We start from the raw sequence: 24,202 nt of genomic DNA on the forward strand, positions 1-24,202 counted from the left end.
GATCAGTGTTAATACCACGGCCTCTTCCACTTCAGGTTCCTTCTCTGTCTTACCGTGTGAAGTATGGGATCTGATATCAGAAGTCCATCTTTGCAACCAGTGTTTAATCTTACAAGATCAGCATCAAAGAAAAAATAACATCTTCTAAACCGAGTGAAACACATTCTAAACCTTAATCAACATAAAAATATAATATTTACAGCGTGAAACACATTCTAAACCTCCATAATATCTTCATTTAATGAAATATTCACAGAGACAGGGTGAAACACATCCTAAACTTCCATAACATCTTCATTAAAATCAAATATTTTATATATATATATATATATATATTTTTTGATAAGTCATTAAAATCAAATATTTACAGGGACATAGTGTTTGATTTTAACAGAGACAGTGAAACACATCCTAAAACCTCCATAACATCTTCATTTAAATCAGAGGCAGAGTGAACACATTCTAAACCTCCAGAACATCTTCATTTGGGCTATTCTGCGTCATGAATTCATACATTTGTTGTGACCTACTGTCCGTGACCTACAGCCGGTCAAGTGACATAAGATTGTGTTGCTGAACTGCTTCCACGTGACTATTCATGGTTTGATGTAATTGTTGAATTGCTTTCTCTAACCGATCATCATGATTGTCTAATTCTGAGTCCCTTTTTGTCAGTACTTTATACATTACGGAAAGACATGAGAGCGCAATGCAGACCCATAAATTGGTCTGAAAGTGTATGCAGCTAGGTGATTTCAGGTCAATACCGACACATATGAACTGTGTGCCAGTGCCGTATGAGACGAGCAATCGAATGTATGGTCGATTGCTCTCGCTCTTGTGCCACTGACACTTGACAGCGCTGGAAAACAATGTCAGTAAAAGTCTACAGTGGTGATTATCAGATTTATACTTCAAAAGACTTCAGCCATGATATTCACCAGTCGTGGATTGATATGCTGCTGGGGTTTGACAATGAGCTCCACATGCTGCTGGGGTTCGGCAATGATGAGAAAGAGCTCAATCCTTAACACGGCATTTTAATATCCTTATGCAACAACTTCATCATTACAATATCTTATCACAATATGTGATAATGAAGCATTGAACTCCTCCTCATCATCATCAAACCTAGTAGCATATCAATCGACGACTAGTGAATATCATGGCTGACGTCTTTTGCGGTATAAATCTGATAATCACCGCTGTAGACTTTTCCAGTGCTGTCAAGTGTCAGTGGCACAAGAGCGAGACGAATTGACCTTACATTCAATTGCTCGTCTCATGGGGCACTGGCACAATTCATGTGTGCCAGTATTAACCTGAAATCCCCCCGCCTCTGACTCTTAATGGGTCTGCTTTATGCTCTCATGTCTTTCCATATAAAGCACTGATGAAAAGGGACTCAGAAATAGACAAGCATGATGATCAGTTAGAGAAAGCAATTACATCAAACCATGAATAGTCACATGGAAGCAGTTCAGCAACACAATCTTCTGTCACTTGACCGGCTGAAGGTCATGGACAGAACGTTACAACAAATGTATGAATTCATGACGCAGAATGGCCCAAGTGAAGATGTTCTGGAGGTGTAGAACGTGTTTCACCCTGTCTCTGTAAATATTTGATTTTAATACAGATGTTATGGAGGTTTAGGATGCGTTGAGGGTTAGAATGTGTTTCACCCTAAAGTTTTGAATTTTATGTTGAGTAAGGTTTAGAATGTGTTTCGCTATGTTTAGAAGATAATAATTTTTTTGTTGCTGATCTTGCAAGGTTGTGGGAGTTTTTAAAATATCCTCAATCTATTTTGTTGGAAGGGGGCATGGTATGCAGGCTCTAATAGCATCACCTGTGTTTGGACCATCATCATTCACATGCTTTTCCCCTAAGATACACATTCCGATAAGATTGCTCATTAAACTATTGTCGTCAATAGTTGACAAGCTGGTTTGGAAGCATGGTCAGTTTAATTTTAAAGCTGCCTGGAGTAAGTGCAGGAATCATTGGGATAGGGTTGCTTGGCATAGTGTTTGCATGGAACAGATGCAGTCCCAGAATTTCAGCAGTTGTCTCCTCGGTGATGCAGGATGCTAATCCCTCCTTTTTCGATCTGTTGACTGTAGTGTCCATCTGCCATAACTGTTTCCAGAATGAAGACTCAAATGATCACATTTTTGGTCCTTTCTCTACTAATTCTTATTTAATGACGTCGCAATCTCCCATAATAAACCTGAGACTGAGGACTGATGAACTATTAGTTCTCCTTTACATGTTTTCTCTGCCCACTCAGTGTTGCACATAATATTGATGCTCTCAAACAGGTATAGATAGTTTTAGAAAATTGAAGTTGTATGGATTAATGCGTTTGAGTCTTGAGTGATAAGATGATTATTCCTCGACTTATATTTGTTTCTCCTTTTCCTGGAAAAGGGTTTATAAACGAATTGAATTAGTAGTGGAATGTTTATTCGTGTTACATTCTAGTCTGTGATTTATATTTTTAACATTCATTTGAGTGCAACTTTACAAAAACCTTCCCAATATGCGTAATGTGATTGCATTAAGAGTATGTTCTCAGTTTTCCAAATTTGGAACCAGTAGGGGTAAGCTTTATTTGTTTCAAAATTCCAATGCATAGGTTTGGTCTAGGATTTATATTCTAAACATTCATTGGAGTAACTTTAGGAGAAATTCGGTTCCCACTACACGGTCCGGCCAGTCACATGCAGCCACATAAGCAGGAAAAAAAAAAAACTGACACATGCGAACATGGCTTCTTGTGATAGGCCAGAACCATGTAAAAATTTCTGTACTTTAAAATCTACCCAACATATGATGTGGTGGCGTCAAGTTGGTTTGATTTGACCTAATTTCTGTTCCCGAACACCGGGTTCCCGGCAAGGAAACAAGCACCTGTAGAAATGATTGCAAGAACCACAAGACATTTTCCATTTTATATCATGTTACAAACTCCCACTTATCCTCCAGCATGAGGATCATGCCTTTCAAAAGATGATTAAATGAAAGGATTTTTTTAGCAGGTAATTAAATTGTAGGATAAACTTGTTCTGAAAGGATAATTTGACTATTTATTAACTATTTGAACTTAAGACGGGTAAATTATACAAGTATTATGAAGATGGTTGCAAATGCGAATTTACGAAGTGAAGTATATACACCGAAAAGTCCAAGGGAAGCATCTGTGGAACAACTTGTATATTACTAACAAATTACGTGGCCGAGAAGTAAATATCATGCCAAGGCACTTCCTACTGCTGTCATTCAAAACCTTCACCCACAATTTACACGGTATTTTCTTGGCTTCATCAGGCCCCCAATCAACCCTTTCAAGCTGGAGACAAGTTCTACACTTGCGAGGGATCGATCATTGCAAAATTTATGCCTCGCTCAGCAACTTAAACACGCACGATAAAGTTAGCATCCACTAGCTTGATGTTCCTACACAATGTAAAACATTTTGTAACATATGCATATCCACAAAATTCTTAAAAGAGAAGAACAAAGAATACAGAGTTGCACAAGGGGAATCTTAACCAAAATTCATTAAAGCCACTGGAGACTTTAATATCACACTTCTACAAGAAGTCTTCAACCATCCAATCAAAAGAAGTCCTCAACTACACCACCACTACACTAAGTGCCCCCAGGGATGGCGCTGGTGGAGATGGAGCAACTAGGCTAATTGTTAGAGAGGAGAGCAGGAGTGAACACGCATTGAATTGTAGAGTGTACGAGGCTGGCATTACAAGAGAGGCCGAGAGGTAGAAATGACGATAAAACTGATTTAAGAAACCAGCCAGCCCCCAAGTATATATACATGCTATGTTAGTATGTTGACCACTAGGAATATGAGATTTATGTGACACGTATAATATTTCTAATCAGAAATCGGATCCTTAACAGACTAGGCCACCTTTGATCATGTGTTATCCACTTAGTAATTGGATCAGTCTGATTAAATAGTTAAGGATCAACAGATCAAAGAACACTCAACAGATCCAACTAATTGGATTGGATTTGGTTCAAGCACTGAGGTTAATCTCTCCTGGATAAACCTTGCCATTGAAATGGCATCCACAAAGATTCAACTGGAAAATATAAACTACAATCACATTTCCATCCATGACGAACAAATAAAAACCGACTCAAATGAGGACCTTCTACACTGCTGCTTCAAAATTAGGGCATCCTCAGAACATACAACAATTTTGGTTGGAGAAGTCAACAACTTCCAGATAATCAAATCAGCTAATATCACAAGAAAAAGCTGGTTGAAGACAAACAAGTGACAGATCAAGCTGAACTACTGAAACATTGTACAGAGTCTTCATCTTAACAAAAGAATCAGAAACTAGGACCATATAAATTGCTAAATCAAGAGTTGAAGTGAAAGAGGTACTGCATTAACAATTGACAGATTTAAGCAGAATTACTGAAACATTGTACAGTCTTCATCTTAAACAAACAATCAGAAACTAAGTCAAACATTAAATAGAGTAATAATAATACACACCTGATATTCTAGAACCAGATAAATTCTCTGCAGCTTGTCCAGAATCCGTTGTTCTTGTCTGGCCTCTGTTTTCCTCTCTTGAAACTTTCAATGACCTAAGCTTAGCTGATGATCTCAGTGATTGTATCAAAGGAGCATCCTCTTCCACCTCTTCTTGCTGTTCTTCATCTTGAGCATCCTGGTCAGATGCGCTGATTGAATCCTCTTCTTCACTTGAACTGTGCTCATCAAAGAGTTTCTTTCCCTGTAAATTCTGCCTCTTTCGGGGACGACCTCGGCGTCTTACAGACACCCCATCTTTCTCAGCTGCAACTCAAACCAACATTAACAATGAGTCATCTCACAAATATACAATCTGAAATGTACATTTTGGCCAATCATTAGGTGCACACAAAGAAGAAATAAAAAATACTAAAACATAATATATATACATATATATATATATATATATATATATATATATATATTAACATTTGACAATTTTTAGATGTTCCTACCCTGTGAAATTAAAGTCAGAAAGCATGGGAATTTATATTTAAAAAGAAAACATAATCAATATTGTGAGCATCCTAGGACGGAAAATGCTTTAATTCAGATCTATCTTCTCATTGTGTTAGTTGTTATGTAAGGACAGATCTACAAGAGATAAAAAGCCAGCCCCCATTCCTAAAAATGAAATAACAAAGACACTCCAAAGAAAAAAGAAAATAAAGTGAAACAAAAAATGGGATAAATGAAAAAAAAATGATGTGATGGAAGTGTTTCTCTTCATAATGAATAAAAGGTTGCAAACAATCTGCCTTGATCTTATAAATGCTGGAAAGTTGGGGCTTGGAAATGCTTGTTTGATTTAATATATTTTACTACTCTGTTAAGAGGAAAAAGAAAAGGCAGCTTATAACAACTTTCTGCCAGGATATAATTTCCATTGAGATAGAATCAAAAGTGAATGAAAAGAATAAAGGGAAAGGGAAAGACAAAATAAAAGAGAGAAGGAGGGAGGGAGGAGGGAAATAGAAGTCGAATAAACGAGACCAAAGAAAATGCCTGATAAATTACCACTTATTGACCCAAATAAAAAATAATAATAATAAAAGGAAAAATATGATGGAACCTTGAAAACCTTCATTTTTTGCATACTTCTCGCGTAGGGTGTCTACGAATGTGTAATAAGGGCGCCAGCCACTGGGATCTTCATCTGTGTTGACATTCTCCGTTCGTTTTTGAACATCCTTTAGACTAATTGCAAAGCACGTATTAGCACTTGGCTCTCGGAAAGCATAAATTATAACAATTACACAAAGTTAAAGGGAAAATCTTACATGTCCAGGATATCAGGTGTAGGAAGCTTGGATACAAAATGGAGCACAGCACCATCCAAGAAAGACAGCTGCATTGGAGTATTGACAAAAGCATACTCGATACCATCCTTGACAATTTTCAAAATTTCCGATCTATGCTTGTTTCGAGCAGCACCCACAAATGTTCCAGAAAGCCGAGCAGCCAGATCTTTACATTCTTGTAAAAACTTGCCTGCCAAGGATTCATCGTTGCTTATGGAAAGTCCAACCACATACCGATAGTAGGCCTAGTCAAACCCAATAAAGGAGTTCGTAATTATTCACTGGCATAAAAAAAGAGCAAAACATATATCACTATGTCACGATATCCTGAAGGACCTGAACATATTCTCTACAACTTTACCTTCTATCTTAAAGTAAATCTCAACCCATGGCACATCCATTGGTATATATTCTCTCGGGTATATATATACTCCCATTCATATCACCACATCATGCTATCTGACTATGAATAACAAGCCTCAACACACATACACGAGTAAAATCTCAACATCAATATAGATCTTTGGAATCGTGAACAAAGCACCAAACTAAAGGTATTAGCCAAATCTTTCTGAGCTGGGTGTTAGCCAAATAAAATGGAAGCTATAGTTCATACAGATATATTGCCTTCTCTGAAGATCTATTTGCATTAGCATCATGTGAAGGAAATGACCCAAGTGCAAGATGTAGAAAATGGTGTCACTTTATTAGTACTATACATTTGTAGGTATAAAGGAGCACAAAAAGTAAGCATTGTTAACCAGATGAGGTTTACCCGTTTCAACGATTCCAGAAATAAATTAGAGACGTCATCGTCTTTTTTCTTTAGAACAGCTATCAAATGCTTAACAATCTCAGCCACACTAGTTCCATGCATCACAAAATGCGAAATGATTTCTGGACCAAGATACTCCTGCATTTACAATTGACATTAAACAAGACAATTTAGCAACTAATTGCTATAGAAGATATAATATGCAAATCTAGAATGCATATTTTGAAGTAGGAACATGTCTGATTATGAGATTTGGCTAGTGAACAACTATCTGCCAGGTTCAGTCTCCTATACAACCATTCTCAACCAGAGTATGGGATCATAATTTTTTACAATAAAGAATTCTTAAAAAGTTTCTGCTAAGGTAAACAGTGATCATAATTTTTACTATACAACCATTCTCAACCAGAGCTTGTGATCATGCCTTTTTTTTTTTTTTCATAGTTGGTACTCACACACACATGCCTCCACTGAGGCTTGAACCCTTGACCTCCCCTTGGGAAGTCATAAACTGATACCGCTAGGCCACTGGTCCATTGGTGTGATCATGCTTTTTTGTTATAAAGAATTCTCAAAAAGTTTCTGCCTAGGTAAAGAGTGACACTTCCCAAACTTTTAATATAAGACAAATGTAGACTTACCTTAGGAACTACATCATTAGCAACCAGCTTAGCAGCAGCAATCATGACAGCATCCCGGTTTGTCTCCTCAACATACTCTTTGTTAATGTCTTCATCTTCTGTCTCATCTGTAGTTATGTAAAGAGAAGAATTTGATGTGATGCACGGCATTATAAATAAGTGTGCATCATGTTCTAAACTCTAATACAGTCATTAAAGAAAATATTTGTGGAACCCAAAAAAATTAATCTCAACAGGTATATTCTTTGAATAATGATATGCAAAGATAATGACAAAAGCAACTAAACATTGACAAAGATATCCAGAGTTTATGTTGGCATTCCTACTCCCACATTATTGTATCCAATAACTATATTCGCCAACCCTGAGAAAAGTGGATGGGTGTATATACCATTTATTTCTTGTTGAAGGATTTAAATATTAAAGTTCCATCCTCTCTAACAGCTTAAACTTTTTGAGTAGATGGTTGTTAACATGGTATCAGAGCCAAAAAGTCTCGAGTTCAAACTTCACCGTCACCCTAATTAAAAATTGAAAAACACGTGTTAGACCAAAAGAAGGCCACATGAGGGGGTGTGTTGAAGAATTTAAATATTAAAGTTACACCCTCTCTAACAGCTTAAGCTTTTGGAGTAGATGGTTGTTAACATTTATCATACAACACTTCTTTATAAATATGGCAAATATGGGGGAAGTCAGGATGCTACGTTGGATGATAAGAAATTAGATAAATAATGAACGTGTGAGGAGAACAATAGGTATAGCACCTATAAATTATAAAATTAGGGAAAACAGACTTAGGTGGTGTGGTAATATTCAACGTAGACCCAATGATGCACCTACTAAAACAGGAAGAGTTGTTTGTTTTAGAAGATAAGCGACAACGAGGCCGACCAAAGCTTACGTGGGGTGAAGTAACTAAAAACGACTTTAAAAACTCAAACCTAAGAGAAGACATGGTGTATAATAGTTAAAAGGAAAGAATGGAAAAAGAGAATTTATGTGGCCAACCCCAATGTGGGATATAGGCAAGGATGATTATGATGGGGGAAGTTGCCAGTTTAGGCCGCATTATTAGAAACACATCGTTGACGTTAAGCATCTTTTGAGCAACTATCTGACCGGTGGTTTAAATTTTCGCTTCGCATATCCAATCAAGACATCACATAATTTTAGCTAATAGAGCAACAAGGGAATTAATCACACCTGAAACATTGAACTGTTTTTCACAGAGTTTCCAAAACTTTTGCAGAATAGACTCATCGGGACAATATCCTAAACTTTCCAGTTTCGTTGAGGCAAAATTTGTACTTCTGAACAAAAACCAGACTTCTGCAAATATAGTACAAACCTAAGCACAAAAATAGATTCCATTAGAAATTTCCAAAAAAGTTCAGAAGAAAGTTCATTCTGCATATATCTAGCGATGCAGAATTTAATAAATCAGTGCAATGAATGCCTACCCTGCACGCTAGCTGATTTCCACATTCACCCTCTCCCTGAATTTCAGAAGGGGTTTGCAGGAAGTACTCAAGTTGCTTGAACAAGGTTGTGCGCTTTGAAAATAGGGAAGATAATGATGCTTCAGACACAGTTTCGCTGTTGATAACAGAGTGCAAGCACCAGGCAACATGTAAATACATGTTGAGAAGCAGAAAGCTGACAACCTGAACGACCATTAACAAGTATATCATATGCAAGCAGAAAGAAACAAAAAACACGTGTCTTGCAGATTGTTTAATACACACCTCATCATGCATGTTTCTAAAACTTTCAAGAATCATAGAGAAGTCTTCAAATAAGCTTTCCATAGATACAGATCTTGACAATTGAAGTTCGTACAGCCTTTTCAAATTTACTAGAAGCAAGTATTCATCATCAGTATCCTGCAAGATTTAAAAAATATCAAATTTTATCCCCTTACCCAAAGAAAAGAGCAGCTGCAACTTGCAGACATATATACCTCTACATCTTTTATTGCAGATTTAAGCTTAGCAATAAGCTCATCCTCAAGTTCCTTCAATTTACTTTGGGCAAAATCTTGTAACTCTCCTTTACTCTCACTGGAACAGAAACTGAAAGCCTTCACACAAGACCTCAGAGCATCCTTCTCACCATGTTTAAAAAATGCCTCTTTCATGAGCTGAAGAACAGTTCTGAAATTCTGAAAAGGCAAGAAAAGAGGAGCATCTCTTTATGTCTAGGCAGTATACCATATTAAATAACTTGCATTGGGAAAGTTCATTACCAACCTGCTCCTGTCTCTTCAAAGAATAAAGTTCAAGGTCCATATAAACAATAATCTCAACTAGAGAATGTACTTTTGCTTTGTCAGCCATGTATTTGCGTAGGAGCTGTGGATAGTTCTTCATCATGGCAATAGTTACATCCCGCCTATTACTTTCAACCATTTCCTGAAAATTGTAACAGACATAGCAGGTCAATCTTTTTTTTTTCTTAGTTATAGCACTTAAATCTTTCTTCAGTGAACATTAGGCAACCATTAAATCCAAAGAAAACAAGCTACATGTAGGGATGCAATATGGTTCAGTCAAAGCTGAAGTATCAACCAACCACCAACCTGTGCTTTATGGGGTTGGTTAGGTGTAGTTTAAAACCATATTCGGTTCAGTATTGTGTTTGCATTATGCGGAAGTGGTTAGTTGAGTTAGTGTTATCTGATGGCTCCTATAGACCTATAAGCGGGTGAATAGGTGTTCTTGCTTAATTTTGTGACTGATTAAATTTTCTGAGTTAATTAGCAATTAAGATGCGTACCAATCCCACACAAACAATAATGTGAAAGCAAGTAAAAAAAAAAAAAAAAACACCAGATTTTTTACGTGAAAAACCTCAGCGATGAAAAACTACAAGAATGTAGTTCAGAAGAAAGCAATTTACTATCTCGAAGCAAAGTTACACCAACTCTGACTCAAAGTTATTCTCAGACCACCTTTACCAAAACTTGGTTGTTGACCGTATCAGACTCATTCCTGGTTACCAAATTGATCACTCTCAAGCCCAGGTGTTACAGACTTCAGAATCACTCCCACAATCTTGCAAACAAGCCGTTGGCATAGAACACGATTGGTCAACCAACAATCAACTCCCTTCGTAGTGATCCAAAACTCCTCAAAAGAAAAACATAGATGAGTAAGCTTGAAGATGAACTCCGGTTGAAGTATATCAAAATCACAAAAGCGCTGTGCTCTCAACTCAATCACAATCATACATGGGGTATGTATTAAATTTCCTAATTCTGAAAGATGAAATCACTCTAAAACATGGAAAAACTAGGGTTTTCGAAACTATAAGTTTGCTCTCAAATCTCTGCATTTTTGCACACTAAAATATCCCAAGAAACATGAATTTATAGCTCCTAAGCCAATTCACAAATTAGAGTCCAAACAGAATTAAAATCCTTGAGAAAAACAAGCTTCGGTATCACATTGTCCCGGTGCAACAAAATATTCCACCGGTACACGGGCAGTGTGTCCAAAATAAATTAAAACAGAAACAAGTACCGGTACAACTAAACCTACTAGTAATATAATTTACCACTATTTCCAACTCATTTATTTTCCTACAAGAACCGTTCTTCATCATTCAATAAAGTACCAACCTGAAGTCCAGGTAAGTCCAATCCATCCAAGTCCATTACTGACCTAGATCCTGAGGTCTCTAAGGTCCTTCTTACACCTATAGTGACTGAGCATCATGGAATAACTTGTAAAGATATTCTGAAGTAGCTTCTGTCTCCATATCTCAATCTTCACGAACAAATCTTAACAAAGTGTCCAGCGTAGACTTAACATTTGTTTACACCCTAGCAACCAAAACTTCGGAACAGAATTTGCCAACATAAAAATATTATTCTACAAAGTACAATATATAGAATCGATCATAAATGGTTCGGCACTAGGTTACTAGCTCAGGTAACTCGAAAACTGTTTTAAATGGGACGTCCAGCAGAATATTTGAGGTCCACGTCCAGGCCCCAACAGGTTTTAACCATGTCAACGAACCGTAACTCAAACCCAAGGAACAGCCAGGTAGGCTTTGACCTACTAGACCAGTCCGGGTTTGCCTCGTTTGATTTTTTCCAATTAAATGAATTGTACTATAAAGTCTGAGGTTTGAACTCTAGACTTCTAAGGTTCAAATCCTCAAACGAGGCAAAAAAATTGTACTACAAATGGGTGTGCTGACTTGCATACCAAAAAAATTGAATTCAATAAAATATTCAAAATATAACAAGTGGCCAAATGTTACAAGGACTTGTCCCACATCAGATCCAGATGAGGAAGTAAATGGGTATATATGGGCTTGGTGTTAGCCCCGCCTAACAGAGATCCGGTGCCATGCCAAGCAACCGGCCCGGAGGCGTCTAGGTGAGTCCCCCAGGTAGGCAGATAGGGTGGTCCGACCACAACGAGGGCGTTGCGAGTGCGGGTGAGAGAGAATGTTATAAGGAGGACTTGTCCCACATTGGATCCGGATGGGGAAGTAAATGGGTATAAATGGGCGGGGTGTTAGCCCCACCTAAAAGCTTAAGCCTTTGGGTTGAATCGCGAAGTACCCGGCCCATTACACCAAGCTATTATGAAGCTGACTGGACCTACAGATGCAGGCTTCACAGTTGGGTGGGGCTTCAAGACTTGGACCTAGGCCCTCCATTGTTTAGTTAAACCAGTGCCAGTCTAGATCCAGACGGAAGTCTGTCAGGCTTTGGCCAGCCTAGTCAATATATCGAATCTGTAGCTTTTTTGTAATCCCTAGACCCAGACAAAGAACCAACTCCAAGCGTAAGATGGCACATACCTAAGGATATCGAGATTACAATGGCGGGCCAGAAAACCAATCCTAAGCATAAGATGACACATACCTAAGGATATTGAGATTATACAATGGCACCGCCATATATTCTTGTGACTTGCCAGTGTAGGCCCTGCTACACTTACAGGAAAACAATAGCAAAAGTCTTTAATTTATTAACAAAAATTAAGGTTCAATGCCAATGGAAGTTCCTCTCAAAGCCCAAAAATATTTAAGCTTCAATTAGGGTTCCAATGCAAACATAGGGCTCCTCTTTAACCCACTGACCAATATAAGGTTTCCTTGCACATACAGATCTAAAGTTGGGGTCCTGTCAAAGGGAATTAAGCATCATCATTTATTATAAGGCTAAATCTAACAAAACTTCAGAGGCTCAGACTAAGGCCACCATTTTTTCTTCTTCTATAACTCTTTTGTTTCTCTTTAACCTTTTACCCAAATCAGATCAAATCAAAACCAAACCTGAAACAACCAGACTCCTCTTGGGTCAATTTGGTAGTTTTTCGACTAACTAATTCTCCAGTTAAAAAACTGACCCATTTGGCTCTTGGCTGGAACTAGTTCAAATCAGCCCGAAGCACCCTGATGTTAAATCAAGGCAATGCAAAATCTGACTGGGCATTGTGCATCTAAAATTTCCAGACAAAATATCTAGCATGAGAAGTGGTCAATTATCGATTTGAAGGACAGAAAAGAACTCCACTTACGTGAAGAAATTTTCCAAGAAAGAAATCAAACTCAGACCAACACTTGATGTATAAGATGAGATTTCACGACTTCAATTAATTCATAAACACTATCTGAAGCTTCATCTAACGAGGCATATCAAGTCATCAGTATAGGAAAGGTAAAATTAGAAGCAACAATTCATAAATATTATATTGCAACTAAAAGGAACATTTTGGTCAAATTGGGGGAAAAGAAGGTAATAAATTGAGCACATACTAACCCTTTGAGCTTTACTGTAATACTGTTTTCGATTGTCAGAAGCAGGAACAATTCTTTCACCCACTGCCTTTTTGACAGATGCACAAAGAAGTCTAATTAAATTCGTTGAATCATCGTCTGTAAGCTCAATCATCGGATTGGAATCAAGAAGCATAGACATAATACACTTCCAATCCTGTCAAGGAAATATTAACACCCATCACAAAACAAAAGCAACGAAAATAGAAGTTAAAACTATTCTGTCCTATTTCCTCCTCTCCTTTCACTGTTTCTATTACTGAGTGTAATATCTTATCTGAATGAAAACATTACCCAGAACTAAGAAATTTTCAGATTAATGTGATGGGGCTGCAACAAGTGTCAGATTCGAAGAAAAAAACCCGGCTCAATCCTGAGACTTAAACTAAGACACCATAGCCCAGCCCTCCCCCATTAATTACTGGTCACTCAACTTGAACATGAGATTTTTCTTTTCCTTTTCTTCTGTAGTAATATAAATAGTCTGGACAGAATCAAGCCTATTTGAGTTCAAGGTGGAATCAAGTACCTTTCACATATATCCCACAAGTTCTTTTTATATTTCTTTTTTAGAATGTAAATTATAAAATGAAGCTGAGTAAACTTTTACCAACTGAAAAATAAAGAAAACTTTTAAAAATCCAGTTGCAAAACAAAAATAGCATTATTGGTGTAAAAGAAATACAAAAACCAGAAAGATAGAGCCTTTATCTACCTAACAATCGTTAATGTTGTAATAGATATATTCAAAAATAAACATAATTATATCAGTTGGAAATTGTATACGCATACATTAGAAATTTAGAACGGGTTCAGTTTGCCCAATGCTTGAAGTCCTATGCAGCCTAAGCTAAGGACAGAAAGTATTTCTTAACCCCAAGCCCAGCCTTATTTTCCTACTTGATTAGATTGGGATTGAACTGGGATATTTTCATCCAGCCCAAGTTGCAGCCCTAACATTCAAGAAGCTATAACAACATACTTTCATGGCACCCATGTACTCCCACACATCATCAATGACATAGGTACTTAGAATTGGATCTCTTGAAAATTCTCTTAGTATTTGCAGCATTCGACCAAGATGAACATCCGAAGAATCAGTATCATCACCTGAAATGAGAATTTCATGAACATGAGTGTCTAACTTGAGAAATCATAGAGCACACATGGTGCAACAGAGTCAGAAGAAACCTCTTGACCGAGATTGGGAGCTATTAAATTTTTGGGCAATCAAGTGATCATATACTAGTGACCCAATGGCACGCCTGATATCTGGTGGATCATCAATCAGTAAATCGTATAGAGGACCTAAGTCCTCATCAGGTAGAAGCTGATGTCTGCAAGGTACCACAAGGACCATTATCATGCACAAGTTTTAGAATTAACAGTCACCGGGAATTATTTAAAATGCAAAATATATTATTATTAATATTATCATTATTATTAAAGTTAAGAACTAGTACATACCTGAGCAGTTGTTTTACAAGTCCTACAGCACATACAGCCACAGAAATATCAATGTCATCGGCAAGCTCAATCATCCTGTTAGAAAATCTTTCGGTAAAAAGACCGAGAGATGGCACATTATCATCCACCTCATAAAGACTTTGCAATGCAAGGATGGAAGCTTTTCTCACTCCAGCACTCTTCATAAACAAGAGAGAGAGTTAGCGGATTTCTAGCACTTGAGCAGTACAAAAAATGCAAATTAAAATAAAAACTCATTTTAAATTTACAACTCACTTTGTCATTCAGCGTCCATCCGAGATACTTTAAATAGAGATCCTGTAAGAACAATGATGGGTATGAAAGAATCCACACACCAAGCGACTCTATACATGACATTCGAATTTCAGGATCAATGTCTCGGTAGCGATGCACAAATAACCTTCAACAAACAATATGTCAGATAAGTTTAAAGCTATTAAATTATAATAATGAAATGGGAAAAATAAATTTAAAATTGAGGAGAGAAACTTTCTCCACTAAGAATTTCTTTACTTAATTTTTGATAAAATAATATTAAGTGAGAAAATCCTACCCGGTAAATATTTTGCGCATCGTCTCCTCAATCACTGTTATCTTTTCATGAGTTGTCGACAATCTTTTATTTAGTGATTCCACACGTGGTCCCTCACTTTGTTTCCTTATTTCAGCATTTAACTGTCGCTGGGTAGTTTCTCGCTGTGCACCAAGCATTTTAGCAACATTTATGAAGGATGTGACAAGCTGGAGTCCCGTCAATGAAGCAACCTGACGATAAACTCTTGGAGGAGTACTGGAAGATTTGGAATCATAAAGCAGATTAGTCAGATGAAACTACTTCAAAAAAATTTAAATATTTTGAGAAGTTATTAATAATTAACACTAACCAGGACAGTGCAATTATATAATCCATGCATTTGTCAAACAAGACCTGATCAAATAACGGTCCATTTCGACACTCAGAGACCAAATTGTCCCAGAAAGAAACAAGGTTATCTTTGAAATTCTTGAACTCCTTCCTTTTCGAATTTTGATAATCTTCGACTTCGCCCTATGATTTTAGTGGTGTTAAGCCAAAACTACAGGAATATATGGTGACACATAAACTAAAAAAGTTTAGGACATTTGGTCATTGCACAACAATTCCATGAATTGATTGTGAGCTAAGAAGCACAGACACTTCTACGAGGTGCCGTGTCCGTGTCCAACACCAGACCGGACACCAACACTCCATGGACACTCCTACACACGTGTCCGGCACTTCATGGCCATGGCTATTGTTTAAAACTAAATTTATTATTTCAGACACTTGGCTGACACATCTCGGACATTTGGACACACATTCCAAACACTCGACCAACACATCCTACACTCTTCGTCTTATATAAAACAAACATACGACGGTCCTTAAAACAATATTATGAACATAAATCAAACTGTTCAATCTCCAAGGAACAAAAACATAACTAAAATAACAAGATAGGATAGTAATATCATATATAATATAAGATTTTCTTTTTGATATTCGAATAATGACATCTTCTAACTCATGTAACTTTAGTATAGAATTTATAAATTAATTAAAGTTCTATGATTGTCTAATTCAATAAATATATAAATGAGAAACTATTTTAGTAAAATATAACTGTCTCAATTCACAGGCGATCGCACCAAAAACTCGAGTTCCTTTTGGATTTCAAAATTTATATTTATATTAGTTGTGTTCCCACCGTGTCCGTGTTCAACTTTTTTTAGAATTTGAAGTGTCGGCATATCCGTGTCGTATCACGTTTGTGTCTTATGTCCGTATCCGTGCTTCTTAGATTGTGAGAGAATATAATTCAATAAAGAAAGGACTATAAAGTAAACATATTTAAACAAGTATCAAAAGGATACTCTCCTAGCCAGATTGACAAGAGCAACTACTACATCATCAACATCAGTCTCGTCCAGAAAATCTCCTTGTAAATGATACTTTGCACCGCATGCCTGTACAGTTATAAGATTCATCATTGCACTAACATCATGAAAGTGGAGAATGCAATGTGTAATTTAGGGTGTGAACTTTCAGTGTAGAAATCTTGAAGAACATACAGTGGCAAAAGAGTTTCTTAAAACAAAATGTCAAATTACCTCAAACAACATCATCAAGAGTTCAACTATTGCAGGTTTGGGATCCTTCTCATATCGTTCAACCCAAAACTTAACCACTTCAGGAATAAGTTTCCCGTTGCATTTGATAACCTCTGCATATGCATACAAATTTAACTCCTCATCTTTAGATGTGAAACGTTGAATGTCAGAAGTGAGTATACTATTTGCAGTATAAATAACATGGAGATGAAATAAGAATGACATGAACAATTAGAAGTATCAGAGGTATCAGAGGAGGTTATCTACATACCAAAATTAGATGATTTGATGAGTTGTAAGATAGCTTATAATTAGGGATTCCATTCCAATTTAGATGATTTATAAATTGCCTGTGGTTAGGGATATTATTTGTGGATACCCAAAATCTTGGGATATGATTGTTGTAAGCATTCCTTGTATAGAATACTCAATATTATTATATAAAAGAAGTTTCCCAAAGGGAAAGACAAGTTTTCTCCAGAAATTCTCTTTGTTCTCTTTGTCTTGTCATGGTATCAAAGCCTGGCTTGATACAAAAGATGTTCTAAGTTTCTTTAGATAAGATACATCACAGTTTTGTTAAAAACTATGGTGTCTTGTTTCTAAGGAGTTGCGACATTTTTGGTGACAATCTTGGTTTGAGTTGCAGTCAAGAACTGCAATTAGCATCATCTCAGGTTCTCATTCATCTTTTCTCTTTTGTTTGAGTCTCTTTTGAAGTTTTTTTAGAATGTCAAAAAAGTCAAAAATCTTGCCCATTAAATTGAATGGGAAGAATTATTTTTCTTGAGAGTTTCAATTCCGTATGTTTGTTAAAGGGAAAGAATTGTGGAACACATAGATGGATCAATCCCAAAACCAAAAATTGGGACTGAAAATGCTAGCATAGCTAAATGGGAGTCTAATGATGCCAAGATAATTAGTTGGATTTTAAGATCAGTAGATTCTAATATCATACTCAATTTGCGGCCTTATTTCAATGCTAAAGATATGTGGGGTTATCTAAAAAAGATTTACAATCAAGAAAACTCTCGGAGGCATTTTCAACTTGAATTGGACATATCTGAATATTCCCAAGGGAATATGTCAATCCAAGACTATTATTTTGGATTCATGAATCTTTGGGCTAAATATAAGGAACTAATTTATGCTACTATCCCAACTGAGGGGCTACCATCTCTTCAAAAAGTGTATGAAATTACTCAAAGAGATCAGTTTCTTATAAAATTGAGACGTGATTTTGAATCTATTCACTCAATTCTGATGGCTAGAGATTCTTCTCCATCATTGGATATGTGCTTTGGTGAACTTCTCTGAGAAGAACAACGTCGTTTGACTCAAGCTGCAATTGAACAAAAGGGTGTTGGCACTAATTCACTGGATGTAGCTTATGCAGCTCAGGCTAAAGGAAAGGATATGAGCAAAATACAATGTTATAGTTGTAAGGAATATGGGCATATAGCCAATCAGTGTAAGAAAAAAAAAAATTGCAACTACTATAAGAAGTCTGGACATTTAATTGTTGATTGTCGTAAGCGACCTCAAAATCGAACATCCCAGGCTTTTCATGCTACCACCGCAGCGGGTTCTCCCTCTGCTGCTACGACAATGCAGCCTTCTAAAGCTTTTACTGCTTCTAGTTCCTTAACTCCAGAGGTAGCGCAACAAATGATTCATTCGGCATTTTCTGCTCTTGGTCTAGTAAAAAAACTCCTCATCTATTTGGTATGTTGATTTTGGTGCTTCCAATCACATGACCTCTTTCTCAACACATCTCACTAATGTGAAACCATATGTGGGAAATGTGCAAATTCATACTGCTAATGGAAAACATCTTTCCATTAAGTCAGTTGGTGATATCCCTCATTCTTTGCCATTATATAATGTCTATCATACACCACGTTTGACCTCTAATCTTATATATGTTGGTCAATTGGTTTATAACAACTGCAAAGTCTCATTTTCTACATCTGGATGTATTGTGCAGGATCAAGAGTCGGGGGAAGTGATCGGGAAGGGACCTAAATATGGAAGGCTGTTTCCTCTAAGCTTGTTTAGCTATCCCAGGAATAAATCTTTGTTTTCACAATTGGGGCATCCTAATGCCAAAAGATTATTGTTATTGTTGAAATCTGGTTTGTTTTCTAATAAAGACCCTGTTTCTTTCAATGATGTCTCATTTGATTGTAGTAGTTGCAAATTGGGTAAAAGTAGGACTCTTCCTTTTCCAATTCATGGTGACATTACTACAAAATGCTTCGATTTGATTCATACGGATGTTTTGGGGGATGCTCCATTTCCCTCTTATTCTTGTCACAAGTATTTTTTTCCCTTCATCAACGATTATAGTCGACACACATGAATTTATTTTTTGCATTCGAAATCTGGAGTTTTTGATGCCTTTAAGCGTTTTTTGGCTTACATAAAAAATCAATTTTCCACATCCATCAAAATTCTTCCTTCCGATTCCGGAGGTGAATATATGAAAAATGAATTTCAAAATTATCTCCAAAATGAAGGAATCATTTCCCATGTCCATCTACTCCTCAACAAAATGGAGTAGCAGAGAGGAAAAATAGGCATCTTTTGGATGTTACTCGGACCCGACTTCTTGATGCATCAGTACCCTCTCATTTTTGGGTGGAAGCACTTTCCATAGCTGTGCATCTTATCAATAGACTGCCTTCTGATGGAAACAAATTAACTGCTTAATCTGCTCGTTGTGCATTTCTTGGGTATGCATCTCATCAAAAAGGTTTTGTGTTATGATCATTTTGTCTGCCGCATTCGTACCTCTCATAATGTTGTCTTTGTTGAAAAACAATATTTCTTTCAAAATACTCATATCCCTTCTCCTCCGTCCTCTTTTTCTTATCTTCATGACTTTAGTATTAATCCTTCTGTTTTCACGAGGTTCAAACCTGGGCTGGTTTATAAGCGACGAGGTGAAATAACAATTGGTGCAGAAGAAGGTCCTAACCGTGACTCATCTCCATCTCCTAATCCAAGTCCACAACCGCCTCCTCCTCCTCTTCGAAGATTCACTCGCTAATCCAAACCTAAATACTCATATCCCTTCTCCTCCGTCCTCTTTTTCTTATCTTCATGACTTTAGTATTAATCCTTCTGTTTTCACGAGGTTCAAACCTGGGCTGGTTTATAAGCGACGAGGTGAAACAACAATTGGTGCAGAAGAAGGTCCTAACCGTGACTCATCTCCATCTCCTAATCCAAGTCCACAACCGCCTCCTCCTCCTCTTCGAAGATTCACTCGCTAATCCAAACCTCCTGATCGCCTGATTCTTATGACAACTCTGTTATCAAAATCTATTCCCAACTCATATTCACAGGCCATACAACACTCATGTAGGAAAGAAGCTATGAAGGAAGAATTGGAAGCTTTAGAGAGGAACCATACTTGGGATATTGTTCCTTGTCCTCTCGGTCACAAACCAATTGGTTGCAAATGGATTTACTCCGTTAAACTTAGATCTGATGGCTCCTTAGATCGATATAGAGCTCGTTTGGTCGCTCTCGGGAATTGGCAAGAGTATAGGATTAATTATGAGGAGACTTTTGCTCCTGTGACAAAAATGACAATTGTTCATACAGTGCTTGCTATTGCAACTTCTCAATCTTGGCCTCTTTGTCAAATGGATGTAAAAAACGCCTTCTTACATGGTGATTTGAAAGAAGAAGTCTATATGAGACTTCCACCTGGTGTCACAAGCAATTTCGCATCAGATGCGTGTCATCTACGACGCTCTCTTTATGGCCTGAAACAGGCACCACGAGCCTGGTTTGAAAAGTTTGGTAACACTCTTCATCAATTTGGCTTTAATCAGAGTACCAATGATCCTTCTATGTTTCTTCGTCGTCGTGAAACTGGTATCACCATTCTCCTTGCATATGTGGACGACATCATCATCGGTGGTATAGATACAGTAGGCATTTAACAACTACAGGCTTCTTTATACTCTTCTTTCCACATGAAGGATCTAGGAAATCTTACATATTTTCTAGGCCTTAAAGTGCATCAGTCAGCTAATGGAATTTTTATTAATCAGCACAAATATACCAAAGATCTGATTGCTTTGGCTAGACTCGAGAACTCAACTCCAGTAGATACTCCACTTGAAATTAATGTCAAGTACAAAAAAGATGAAGGCCAACTACCCTCTAATCCTACGACATATAGGCGACTAGTTGGGAGCTTGGTTTATTTGGCAATCACTAGATCAGATATTTCTTATGCAGTTAATTTGATGAGTCAGTTTATGCATCAACCTCGACATATTCATCTTGCAACTGTCAAACGGATCGTTCGCTATTTACTCGGCACTCCAGAGTGTGGGTTATTTTATAAAGTTGGTTCATCTCTCCAACTTACGACTTATAGTGATACTGACTGGGCAGGTTGTCCTGATTCTCGTCGATTTACAACGGGGTGGTGCACGTATCTCAATGGCTCCCTTGTGTCATGGAAATGCAAGAAACTAGAATGAGTTTCAAAATCTTCTAGTGAAGCAAAATATCGAGGCATGCCTTCTGCCTATTCTGAAATAGTTGGCTTCGTCGTCTTTTATCTTAATTAGGTTTTCCTCAATTAACTCCTACTTCTCTACATGCTAATAACAAAAGTGTCATACGGATTACAAAAAATCCAGCATTTCATGTACGGACTAAACACATAGAGGTTGATTGTCACTACATTCAGGAAGCCTATGTTAATCATCTCATCACTTTGCCTCATGTGTCAACAGATTTCCAAACTGCACATATTTTCACTAAAGCCTCGACTAAGTTTGTCACCAGTTTCTTAGTTGACAAATTGATGCTTTGTGGGGGGGGGGGGTGGATATCGGAGATTTCAAAGGAAGTGATCTGCATACCAAAATTAGATGATTTGATCCGTTGTAAGATAGCTTATAATTAGGGATTCCATTCCAATTTAGATAATTTACAGATTGCTTGTAGTTACGGATATTATTTGTGGATACTCAAAATCTTGGGATATGATTATTGTAAGCATTCCTTGTATAGAATACTCAATATTATTATGTAAAGGAAGTCTCCCGAAGGGAAAGATAGACAAGTTGTCTCCATAAATTCTCTTTGTTCTCTTTGTCTTGTCAAGAAGCACATCTACAACTTTAGGTTTGGGTTGATAAATCCCAGCAAACTCTCTTATCACAAAAAAAAAAAAATAAATAAAATAAAATAAAAATACAAAACGTTTTTGTCGCATTCAGGATAAGGTATCAAATATCTGAATAAACAGGTGTCCATTATACAAATAAAATACAATTAGCCCATTGTATTTGTTTTATGTAATATAAGGTAAAAGATCCCAGGTACACAGGATAAATGCCTTTGTTGAGTAACTTGAGTTAAACAGCATATAAAAGCAACATGAACAATTACAAAGAAGATAAGAGGCCCAAACACCAAGTGTTTCACACATTGCTTATTGTAAATCATCGTGGAAAAATGGAAACTAAAATATCAATTTAACTTCTTACAAGAATGTCTGTTTTTATAACAATTTTTCCAAGAAAAGCATATCCTCTAAAGTATCAGCTGTAATGGACATCATAGTAAAAACATCAGAGCAGGCAAAGTAGACAAGATATGAAAGGATGGTATTTATTCACCCAACCAATAGACCTAACCTAAACATGGGTTAACCAATTAAAACTCAAGAAAAGGTTGTTTTTGGTAATGGAACACGTCATGTGAAACCTTTTCCACTCTCAATATTATAATCAGGCTTGCACTAGGCTCCTTCATTATTATTTTTTTTTTGGGTAACTCTTGCACTAGCCTTTAAAGCCACAAACCTTAGAGTTCCAACTTTGATATGAACCAAGATGAATTTTCTAATTTGGATTGACAATATCTCTATTTCAAACATTCATTTTGCTTGCCAGAAATAGTAGCACCGATCATGCTTTGTTTAGTTAATTTTTTATAATCTACCATAGCCTAGAGAATAGGCTAGTGTACTTGCAACCTTACCCACCCCATGATCCAAACTGTCGTTCCTGTTTATAGCTCAACACAGGCAACACTTGGTGATGCATATTATTAACAATGAACCACAGACCTAACACTCAAAAATCAATTTCCATAATCATGCATAAATCTCAATCATTATAGATCAAAATGATATAATTTTACAAGTTGCTTTGGTGGTGTAGGAGGTAAATGAAATGTCAAGTAAGATGTTAGATCAGTAAATTGGAAACTAAAATTGCAAAGTCTAACTCCATGACAAAGTAGTTCAAACTATACATAATTCTCATCAAATTCAAATCATCCATTTGCATACTTTTCACATTGTCAATGCACACATCTATGCAGTAATAATCCCGCTCCCAGTCATTTTATAGAAATAGAATATACCCTACAAACATGAAGGAATAAAATTGTGAAAAGTCAATAAGTAATTAACAAAAAAAAAAAAAAAAAAAAAAACACCACATAACACAGAAATTAACTAAAGTGCTAAATTAAACCAAATTCTATATGCAATCAGACTGGCCCCAAGGTGTTATTATCATATTAAAATGTTCCCAATGAGTCTACCAAATGTGCAAATGCAATTCTAACTGATTCTGTCAAAAGAATATTCTTTAACATCCGATTCATAAAATTCCCTTGGTTATTTTAAGAAACAAATTGTAGGGCACTCGAAACAGCAGAAGTCTAAGATTAATTTACCGATGAGTCTATCATAGTTCTCCATTGCAATTCTGTCATACTTAGTTCTATAATATCATCGAGCAACAAATTCATAAAATTTCATTGTTTTTTAACATACATAAATGCACGCGCGAGCGCGCACACACATATAACCCTATAGTTGTTTACTGGTACTCGAAACTGCACACACATATAGCCCCATAGTTGTTTACTGGTACTCGAAACTCCAGAATTGAAAAGTGAATTTACCAATCAAACTTAGCTCGTCTCTCCTTGCCGATGCCGACGCCCCTTCCGAAGTCCGGTTCCGCTTAGCTTTGGACTGAGGTTCCACAAAATCGTCAAAAGAGTCCTCTAGCTCAGGCTGATTAGGGCTTTGTTCAGTGCGGTCGCTGGCCCTTTGCGCGTTCCCTCTGCCGGTACCATTTGTCTTGGTCGGTTGACCAGTCCCAGTAGTCTGAGCCCTAGGCCGTTTCTGTTGACGCAATAACAGAAAAAATTAGGTTAAAATCTGAGCAAGTAAAGAAGATAGATAATCAAGCAAAGCTGAGTAAGAGCTAAGAACTAACCGAGCGGCGAAGCACTGCTTCTGAAGCTACAGGAGTGTCCTCCTCCATGACCAACCCTTTCTGTAACCAGAAAATGTGTGTGATGTGTGTGTGAGGGAGAGAGAGCGCTAATCTTTTTCAATTAGAACAATTTAAAGTCCGATCTGTAACCAGAAAATGTGCCCTAGAAATGAAGAGAGAGAAAGAGAGCGGGAGTACTAATTTATTTCAAT

General features: G+C 36.9%; 1 protein-coding gene across 2 annotated transcripts; it reads right to left on the reverse strand.

Moving 5' to 3' along the window:
- Positions 1–3,109: 3,109 nt before the first annotated feature.
- LOC132306960 (sister-chromatid cohesion protein 3) lies at positions 3,110–24,202 on the reverse strand. Of its 2 annotated transcripts, none has more exons than XM_059804575.1 (22): positions 23,991–24,202; positions 23,671–23,896; positions 16,717–16,829; positions 16,480–16,572; positions 15,471–15,634; positions 15,140–15,376; positions 14,842–14,986; positions 14,566–14,744; positions 14,290–14,435; positions 14,081–14,208; positions 13,082–13,255; positions 9,549–9,710; positions 9,260–9,460; positions 9,045–9,182; positions 8,760–8,963; positions 8,503–8,647; positions 7,297–7,403; positions 6,656–6,793; positions 5,860–6,125; positions 5,661–5,776; positions 4,538–4,843; positions 3,110–3,462 (listed from the first exon to the last, which is right to left on the reverse strand). In XM_059804575.1, exons 1-22 carry the CDS (start codon positions 24,036–24,038, stop codon positions 3,449–3,451), a joined length of 3,450 nt encoding a protein of 1,149 aa, XP_059660558.1. In that variant the 5' UTR covers positions 24,039–24,202; the 3' UTR covers positions 3,110–3,448. The 2 variants fall into 2 exon arrangements, with proteins under 2 accessions (XP_059660558.1, XP_059660557.1); XM_059804574.1 differs by having other exon boundaries at positions 5,652–5,776.

Source organism: Cornus florida, unplaced genomic scaffold, assembly GCF_030987335.1.
Source record: "Cornus florida cultivar Cherokee Brave unplaced genomic scaffold, ASM3098733v1 CherokeeBrave_3.0.0_Hap2_Chr05, whole genome shotgun sequence".
Taxonomy (NCBI): Eukaryota; Viridiplantae; Streptophyta; class Magnoliopsida; order Cornales; family Cornaceae; genus Cornus; species Cornus florida.

What these genes read in the sequence shown, in the direction of transcription:
- LOC132306960 (XM_059804574.1), bottom strand. Translation starts at nt 24,038, where the DNA reads ATGGAGGAGGACACTCCTGTAGCTTCAGAAGCAGTGCTTCGCCGCTCG. An exon ending in CTTGTAAAACAACTGCTCAG is followed by an intron (nt 14,436 to 14,565) that starts GTATGTACTAGT and finishes GGTACCTTGCAG; the next exon opens with ACATCAGCTTCTACCTGATG. An exon ending in AAAAAATGAAGGTTTTCAAG is followed by an intron (nt 4,844 to 5,651) that starts GTTCCATCATAT and finishes TTTGAGTTGCAG; the next exon opens with CTGAGAAAGATGGGGTGTCT.